This window comes from Penaeus chinensis, chromosome 3 (assembly GCF_019202785.1).
Source record: "Penaeus chinensis breed Huanghai No. 1 chromosome 3, ASM1920278v2, whole genome shotgun sequence".
NCBI lineage: Eukaryota > Metazoa > Arthropoda > Malacostraca > Decapoda > Penaeidae > Penaeus > Penaeus chinensis.
Window position 1 is genome coordinate 42551391 of NC_061821.1, and position 10000 is coordinate 42561390.

Here is a 10000-nt window from a genome sequence, read left to right on the forward strand (position 1 = left end):
GAAGGGGCGAAGGGGGAAGGGGCGAAGGGGGAAGGGGCGAGGGGGGAAGGGGCGAAGGGGGAAGGGGCGAAGGGGGAAGGGGCGAGGGGGGAAGGGGCGAGGGGGGAAGGGGCGAGGGGGGAAGGGGCACGAGGGGGCGAGGCGAGGGGGGAAGAAGAGCGAGAGAAATGCATAATCATTGCTGAACAGAGCAATTAATATCAACTGCGGACGGCAAGGTGCTCACAGGTTAATTGGGTTGTCATAATTGCTGAGAAATCTAATTAAATTTCAGCTCGGAGAAATCCATTACTCAACAGATGGAACTGGAAATTGCTGTTAGTCTGGTCGATTATCTCTCTCCCTCTCTCTTTCTCTCTCTCACTCTTTGCATCTTCGTTTTTTTCACTTACCTTAGCGGTGGCTTTTCTTATATTTCTTCATTTGCCATCATTTATTGATGATGATATTCAGTGAAGATCAAGTTTAACCAGTATCCTATATTCCTCCTTCTCTCTTTCTCTGCCTCTCTCTCTCTCTCTCTCTCTCTCGCTCTCTCTCTCTCTCTCTCTTATTCGCTTTTGAGATGCAAATCTTCAAAGTAAAATTCAATTTATGTCCGTATCAAACAAGTCGTGTTCATCTTGTTTTAGATATGGTTGCGCTTGGTTTATTATTATTACTGGTATCACACACACAGTAATAATAATAAACTAAGTGCAATATATATATATATATATATATATATATATATATATATACAAATATATATATACATATACACACACACAATATATATATATATATATATATATATATATATATATATATATATATATATATATGGAGTGTCCTTGGGTAAACCAGGCTCAGGAGTAGAAGGTGCAAAGTGGCTGCTTCCTGTGATTAGGTAGACTCTGGAGGGCTGTGACAGGAAGGCGCAGCCTTTGTTCAGCCAGGCACAAATGTGTGGAGCGCCACCTTCCGGACGTTATTTATAGACACAGATGTGTGGAGCGCCACCATCTGGATGTTGTTTATCTCGCTCGGCCACGTGCAAAACTCTTCCTCGAGCCGTCTGCAACATATGTAATGGCAGAAAATGTACTGTGACAAAGCTTGCGGCCGCTGGGAAGTGGCAGGCTTGTCATGCTATGAGGCAGGATGTTAAGGTTGCCATGAACACTGACTGCTGGATCGAGTGGTTGAGAGCGCGTCTATAGCCACTGTCTGTGCCATTTGCAACCATTTGGCCAAGTCCAAACTTGTGCATGGCCAGGCTCTCAGATGGTGGGGCGGGGGGAGGGGGGTAGCTGTTACCTTATTCAATCCATTCACTGAGGCAACGAATGCTGACCTTATGATAGAAAAGAAGGAGAGAAAGATGATTGAGGATTCCAAGAAGTATGATGTAGACAAGGTAGCCAAAGGTAGTGTGATGTGAATCAAAGAGCATAGGTATATCATCAGCTGGTGGAAGTAATTGAAGGCTTGATCTTGGTAGTGTTATATTAAATGTTGGTAATGATAAGTTAAAAGGGGGTTCTCACTGGAGCGTTTAGTATGGAAGTTAGGAGTAAGATGCATGTTGCTGGTATGCTAATTGAGGAAGTGGTGAGTTGGCAATGTGGGGTAGTACAAATGTGCCTGTGATAAGTGTGTCATTTGATGTATCATGACAGTTAATAGTTGCAGCTGTAGCCTGGAAGAAGTGTAGGAGTGACACATCAGTTAAGGACAGGACAAAGGAAAGGGGAATCTAGTCAAAAGTGCACTGGGAGTGGATGTTGATAACAGACATGCGAGCACGTGAACAAGATGGAAGGTTGTAATTGGTCTGCGGTAGGGCATGTGTGTAGCATACAAAATGATGGGTTGATTGCCTGAGACACCCATTAAGACAGTCAGGGGATTGAATGGAGAGGGATTGACCTTGCAGGGACTTAACGATGATAGTGGGGGCAGAAGAGAGGAAACACGGGGTATTGCTAGCAATGTGAAGAAAGGGGTGTATACGGTATGTTTGAAATGTGTTTCTGGGTAGGAGGGGTATAGGGCCGCAGGGTGTCAGGTAAGAACATGGGTGGGTGTAGAAGGCTGTTGTGTGTCTATGGTTAAAAAGGGTCTGGTAAGACATAGAGGTGACCTACTTATTTAGGACTGTACTCTAGCGCTCTACATCATGTAATTACATATAGTTAACTGATAAGAAAATACCCTAATACCGAAGTGGGTGAATTTTTGCATGTTAGTGATGTCCTTGGATAAGGTTTGTAATTGTTCTTTGATAACAGAGCATAAGGTGGAGAGTGACTTGATGTTTCTACTATGTAATCTAATGCATGGACTGAAAAGTCAAATCTTGCAATGACGTTATGGGGGATGACTTGTATTCAGCAAGACGGCTGTTAAGGGTGTCCAAAAAATCCATGTGCAATGTTTCCAATTGCGTGTATAAGCCCATGTCGAGGGCGATAATGATTTCTGATACTGAATTTACTCAAGTCATCTATTGTGGCATTCACGATGTGAGTGAAAAGCTCTCTCTGTGTACCATTCAAAATCCTATCAAGATATATGTATGATCTTAGCTCTATAAGCTTGGTATGGTGAAATGTGGCAAGTAGAGAGAACTCCAAAAAAGAAATGAGTACTACAGTTATCTCTACACGATTAGTGACAGGGAAAGTTACACCAACATCCTCTGTAATGGCTCCAGGGATGTTCCATAGATTCCAGGGGAGATGGGCGCCACGAAAAACGAGAAGGGACAGGAAGAGGAAAGGACTCATCTGCAAGCATAGAGGACTTGGAGTCAGGGTGATGCACTGCTACCAGAGAACCGCGTTACAAAGTACTTATTAGCAAGCTCCAGTTGGCCAAAGTGGAGCCATGTCTGTGACTCATCCTTTAAGCTCCTTCAAAGTGGCTTGTTATTGCAACACTGTAGTACCCTGTAGGGCCCATCAAAGATAGGGTTAACTTGGGCATTGAGAGTTTTTGGACTTTATACTCTTAAAGATTAGTGTACCAACCTCAATTGTCTTAATCCTTACTATCTCATGTTGGTTTGGGATTATCTTTTTAGCTTTTCCTTAGGTAATGTAAAAGCTTCTTGTCTGATAAGTAGTGTCTTGGCATAGTTGTCATCATAGTTAAGGTCTGGCTTCCCATCTAAGAGCTCATAAGGGAGTCTTTTGTCAGTACCGGATAGCAGGAAGTGAGGGATGTCACCCGGTGAAGAATGAGAATTGCAGTTAATAGCTGACTGTACAATGGGTAAATAGAGATCCAAATCATCATCGTGGTCAATAATCATAGTTCTCATTAAATTTAAGATGGACTTGTTCAGCCTTTCTGTAATACCAATAACCTGAAGCTGGTATGGGAGGATATTAACCTTCTTGATGTTCATTAAGTTGCATAACTGTGAGAGGATGTTATAACAAAATTCTGTTCCATTATTGCTGCTGAACTGCTGAGAGGACTGGAATCTGCATATGATATTGTTGTAGAAGGCTCTAGCAATGCTATGAGCCAACTTGTCTGGTATAGGAAAAAGTTCACAGTATCTACTGAAGTTATCAAGGAAAGCTATTACCCCGGGGGTTGTTATAAATCCTAATAAGGTATTGCAAGATACCCTCTGGTAGGGAAAGTCAAGGATATCATACAATTATGCGTGGGCAGGCTCATGGGTTGAACTCTTAAACAATGGGCAGACATAACAACTCTTAACGTGTCTTAAAACCTGGGGAAATGGGATCTTGATCTAACACACTGAACAGCTTTGGAAACTCCAGCATGAGCTGAGAATATCTAAGGATGAATGGAACAAGGCACTCAGGTCTATAAGTAATCTCTGCCTAATTTAATTTCTTCTTGGTTACAGACACTCTAAAGGGAAGGCCAGACTCATCCAGGTAAAGATCCTTGACCGGAAGACGGTTTCTTGTGGGTATAGGGGTACTAGGGTTAGCTTCTAGTCTCTTGATATTCTTATACATGCTATCATTTTTTTCATGTCATTAATATCTAAAGCATCCTGGAGTGGGCTGTTATCAGAGAACAGGGAGTGCACAGTTGCTCAAGATAAGGCGTCCGCAGCCTTATTTCAAGGGTATACACAATCTAACTCTAGCAAGGTATCCATATGCCTGGCCAATCTACCATGGGGTCTTTGCAGCACATGGTATGGGTCAGTGGCTGACGGTCCGTTTTTACTTCTACATCATAGCCTACAATTAATTCTCTAAAATATTTGAGAGACCATATAATGCTTAGCAATTCCTTGTCAGATGTTGAATAACACTTTTCGGCGATATTTAAGACACAACTTGCAAAAGCAATGGGCTTTAGCTTCCCCTCAAATTCTTACATAAGTTCAGAGCCAATGCCGACATTAGAGACACCAGTTGCTACAATGAAAGATTTGGAAAAATCTGGAGATGCCAACACTGGTGACTCCTGCTCCTTGCCCCAAACAAAGTTGGAGTCTTTTTTAAGTAGCCGGGAAAGGGGGCTTGCTACTAAAATTGGGTATGAAGGGTCTGTAAAAACCTGCTAAACATAAGAAGCTCGAAATCTGATGTTGATCCTTAGGAACAGGGAAGTTACTTATGCTCTTTACCTTATCGTCATTAGGGGAAATTCCTGCTGAAGTTATGGTATAACCAAGAACTTCAAAGGAAGAGACAAAAAAGGGCATATCTGTAGGTTAATGATTCCAGCTTCACTTAGTCTACTAAAAATCTTCCGCAGCTTTACTTCATGCTCGGCAACATCTTTTGACAGCACTAACGGGTCATCAAGATAAATGAGTACAGTAAATGAGTACAACATTGCCAACAAGACCATTCATGACAGGGGACGTTAATTGTGCAAAACTTAATGGGGTGTTTCTGTGGCCGAAGGGCATTTGTGTGAATTCCCAGTATGCAGAAGGGGTGGAAAAAACAGTTAATTTTTGAGAATCAGGGTGTATGGGTAACTGATGAAATCCTTTGGCTAAGTTGAGAGTCGAGAAGACTTTGTTGATTGTCCCGATGTCTTGTAATAACAGTTAAAGGTAGGGAATGGATAAAGGTTCCGAAATCATCAATTCGTTCAAGTGTTTGTAGTTGATAATTGGTCTCATTGTCCCATCCTTCTTCGGTACAAGTAGCACTGGAGTGGTCAGCAGTAGCCTTGTCGAGTGCAGAGTGTGCAGGGATGCGATAACTTGGAATATAGACAGTCTAGGCATTGGGAACCAGGATAATCTTATGTTGTAGGAGATCAGTCTTGCCAAGGGGTCGAGACTCAAAAGGCAATAGAAAAATAGCAATATTCCCGGAAGAGGTGTGACGAGATCTCATAGCCCTCTATAAAATCTGGGGAGGGGGCAGCCAAGTGTTTCATGAGAGGGGGGAGGTGACTCACTTAGAGTGGGCTGAGTTTGAGTAGTCCCAGTGAAGGCAGGTAGTGGTGATTCCATGATTTCACCTTTAGCTAGTTCATAATCAACTACCCGGGTGTTATTGTGAAGTCGGCTAGTGGTATGGGTTAATCAGGTGGAGGGATGACTCCCCTTCACCTTTACCTCACCAAAGGTGAGGTAAAGTCAAGACGGGAATGAACGGCATTTAAACATTTCTTATCGAAACCGTTGTCTGATCTCGGCGTCCCTATTGATACTATGAATTACTAAATTTCCTTGATCAGGGAATCTGATCTGGCTTCAAGCTCCTGTCAAACTTAGTAACAACAGAACAGAGTTGGAGGAAGGTTGGGTTAGTAGTTGTGAAGGATTCTGACGGCATTGTAGAGAGAGGGAAATGAGGTGCATGTAGGACGAGGGCATGTTGGGGGAGGAGGAGGAGAATGTCTCACATTATGTAAAGGAGAGTCGCTGGAAAAATGTGCGGTTTTGTTTGTGTTTGTTAAAGATGTCTTTTATATACCAATTATAGCTGCATCTATTCCTAAAATAGATTGTGCTCTGGTGCATGTGAATGATCATGCTGTGTAAGTGGAGATATGCAGTCGGAGGCTTTAATTACAGAGAAAAATGTGAAAAAAATCGTTCCTAAAGGGAACAGGTAACTTATTAACGATAGGTATTTGGGTGGGTGGGAAACTGGTAATACACAAGAGTGGACTTACCCCGAAACGTCGGGGTAAATCCAGACGTCGGCAGGTAATGTAGGGCTGCAGAGCATTTGGCGAACTATGGGCGTTATGAGGTCTGTGGAAATCGCTGACATCAGATGTGAGCGACATGAAAGATGGACTTGGTTTTCGGCTTTATTCGTTTCAAGGTGATGCAGGCTGGACTCCTTGTCCTGACGTATGGAGAATGTCCCCTTTTATTCAGCAGATCCTTCCTAGGCGGTGCTTACTTTTGCAGGCTGGAGTGTCAGATTTATCCGGCCGTGACAAGGGGCTTGCTCGAGGGGGAGATGTAGGTCACCTTGAAGGTCTTTGAGTCAACCAAAGTGGCTGCTATGATAAGGTAGACTCAGGAGAGCTGCGACAGGAATGCGCAGCCTTTATTCAGCCAGACACTGATGTGTGGAGCACCACCTTTTGGATGTTGTTTATAGTGTGTGTGCATGTGTGTGTGTGTGTGTGTGTGTATGTATGTATGTATGTATGTATGTATGTATGTATGTATGTATGTGTGTATGTGTGTGTGCGTGTGCGCACACACATACATACATACATACATACATATTTATATAAACACACAGATGCATATATATATATATATATACACATATATATGTATACATGTATATATCTGCTGAAGGCCATATTGCACTGCTTTACATCCAGAGATTCAAAGAGATAGAATGTCCCAAGGCCTTGATGAGTTCGCGGATGTAAATAGAAATGGGGTACATCAATACAACATTATTGCTACTACTAGGGTCTTCATGTGTTGCTAGACGTGCTTGATCCAGAAGGCGAAGAATGCTGTCTACTGGATACTGAGAGACTTATCGTAGGCATTCAGCAACATTGCTTAATTAAGAGTTCAGTGACCTGCCAAATCTTCTGAATGTTCAGTAGTTCCTAGAGTAAGAAAAACTATCTATATACTTGCCATTGCTTTCATATTACAAATACTATCTAGAACATTCTAAGGTAATTTTCGCCGCCTCTTTTGGACTCTGAACCATTTAGTGCAATCGATGGTTACAAAACGATTGTCAGTTTTTGGCCGACGAAAACCGCGAAACCAGGGGAGCTGTCATGTGAAAAGGAGGCTAGTGTGGAGTTGGCTCCTCGTCGGCTCTGGTAAGTTTGAGCATAATCACCATACATATTCAGAGCAAACTGAGGAGTTATCATTACTCCTAGTTATTTCAGGAAGGAAATGAATAAAGATACTGGTAAAGCCATCACACATAGGCATTTAAACCAGACATTTCTTTAACTGATAGTCTATATCTTTATCGACAGGCAAAACCTGTTTGTATAAACATCAGATGGTAATGATTACCTTGCTCCCTTGATCGTGAGATCGACGGCGATTTCTTTTGTACTGACGGCAGTACGATATTAGCTGTCCGTGCAAATTATGAAATCTAATAAAAGATAAATGGAATTCTACAAAATACAAAATAGTAATGTGAACGCAAAACACAGTTCTCCCTCCTTGATTAAAATCAAGACTGGAGCACTTCCTTCTCCTCAGAGCACTTACTTGAGGAAGATCCCCAGGCACTCCCCGCAAGGCAAGCGGCAGCAGCAGCGGTCTGAGCCGTCCTCACCCCTTTCGAGCACAGGGGCGTCCTTCCCCTTCGGCTGCAGCTCCATCACCTCCTCGGAGGCCATCCTGCCGGCATCCACGTCCTTGCCCCACGCTTCCGGGACCTGCTGCTGCTTCTTTTTCCAGTCCTCCGGCATCTGCTCCCTTTTGCAAGCTGAACTTCGTTACTAAAGGCAAGGCACTCCCTTGTCTACAGTGTCATATGAAACACTCCACTTTCACGTCCTGATTCTAAGGGAAGTGATTCAGCGGACTGGATGAGTTTTCATGCTGATTCCCTTAGAACTGAAACATTAAAATAACAATTATTAGCAGATGTCACACCGATTCAATAAAATAGTGTTTGCTACCATTGCTACCATGAACATTTCAGTAACCTTTGTTTCTCTCTCTTTCGCTTTTTATGTTTTAATGACCTCTCCCCTCTACTCACCCTCGTATTCCCACGGTACACAACACTACTGGCTATCACCTGTGCCAACTTTGACCTGCACCCAAAACGGAACGACAATAACATAGTGTCTCCAGTGCAGGCAAGTCCTACCCTTACCATCATTTTCGCCAATCACTTTATAACTATATGTAAATTTACATCTTGATTATACTCAAAATGTTTGTTAGAAAATGCTCATGCTGAATCATTATGTTTGTAATCATTATTATTGATGATACTATAGTTATCAAATGTTCATGATTAATTGTACCGTCATACCCAATGCCCCGGTCCAAATCATGTGACGACAGGAAGCTATGAGTGCCAGAGAATAGAGAGTCTGCACTGACACTCCTACTAAAGATTAATGTTTTCCATCTTATGTTTAGTGACATTTTCTAACTGTTTTGTACAAAAACAACCTGTGATCACCTCAAAAACTCAGCATCGGCTCGGTCAACGCCTCAAGCTTACACAGACCGCTCGCCCTCTCTGGCATGGCAACACGCTCCTGCCTGGACTTCTCTGCCAGGCCTGTCATCTCTACTGTTGCTACCGCACTCCCGTGTTAATAAAGTTTAGAATCAGCGACAACTTTAACTGAACTTACAAGAACAGTGCTATTTAAAGAGGAACACGAACTCACTACAACATTATATTGGTGACAAACTCCTGCAATATATATCATGTGTAATCAAGAAATGCTAACACATGGTCATTTGCATTTAGTGTTTTATTGTTTTACGTGATACACGTTATTCGAGTTTGTGTAAAGTTCACCTCACATAGGTCCTAGATGCTTACAGTAGTAGTGTTTGTTAATTATTATTTCATTAGCAAAAGGTACACATACCTATAGCAATTTATTGTTGTCTTACTTTAAGTAGCATATTTATATATTGCTAGTACTCTACATCTATTCAATTACCCAATGCTATCACACAAATAACACTATCTGTATATTACAGATTCAATAATACTCATTCAGACGTCGCCTGCAGAACCAAGCTAGCATACTGGGCTAGTCTCTGTCCGTAAACTGTATACTCTCCAGCAGTTAACGACCAAGAGAGGTCGCCTGCTGCTCCTCCTTTGTAATTTACATTCAGCCTAAGTTCTGCTGGACTCGGCCTGCCTACAGTCTGCCTGATGCCAAACATAATTTCTTCTTGGCAATAAAATTAGCAGTGCCATATGGCAGCCTGAGAAAAATAATTACTCAGAATTACTTTATATTTTACTCAATGGAATACAGACATCCAGTATCCACTGTGCTGTGCTAAACGCATTGTGTAATATGTGAAAGCTAAATGAAGTAATGGTAATATAGCCCCTTTGAGATGACATGAAGATTCTCTAGACTACTCTGTGATTCGGTAGTGGGGTGGGGATGAAGGGTATTTGCGTCTCACCAGCAACAACTCTGACAAAGGGATTGGCAGCCACTCTTCTCCGAAGTGTTTTGAGTGAGATCAGTAATTCGCAGCGAGTAATGGAGGACTCATAATAATCCCCAAAGCCTTGGTTTCCCTCACAGGATTCTGTGAGCCATTCACTGAATTCTGTGGATCCGCTGGCTGGTCTCCAGGCTTAAGCCACAGATTTGTATAAATGTATGAATCTCAGGTCGCAAAATATATCTTTCATTCGTCCTTTCAAGAATCCGTGTGTCATGCTTGCACAAAGGCTATGGGCTGATACTGCCCTTTAATAACATCCCAAGAAACACCACATCTACTGGTTATGGGAATTGCATGAACCCCATTGCTCCATGATACCTTAATACACTTTATACGTATAAACTTATCTTCATTTATTCTAATATCTTATAT

At 42.3% G+C, this 10000-nt stretch overlaps 1 protein-coding gene across 2 annotated transcripts in view; it reads right to left on the minus strand.

Annotated features, from left to right (window-relative positions):
* The window catches only part of LOC125045786, a 38271-nt gene that overhangs the window by 18343 nt on the left and 9928 nt on the right, over positions 1–10000 (minus strand). For both annotated transcript variants that reach the window (XM_047643246.1, XM_047643235.1), the window contains exon 2: positions 7670–8020. In XM_047643246.1, the coding sequence (XP_047499202.1) occupies positions 7670–7872 (203 nt within the window). In that variant the 5' untranslated portion in view covers positions 7873–8020. The remainder of the gene's footprint in view (positions 1–7669; positions 8021–10000) is intronic.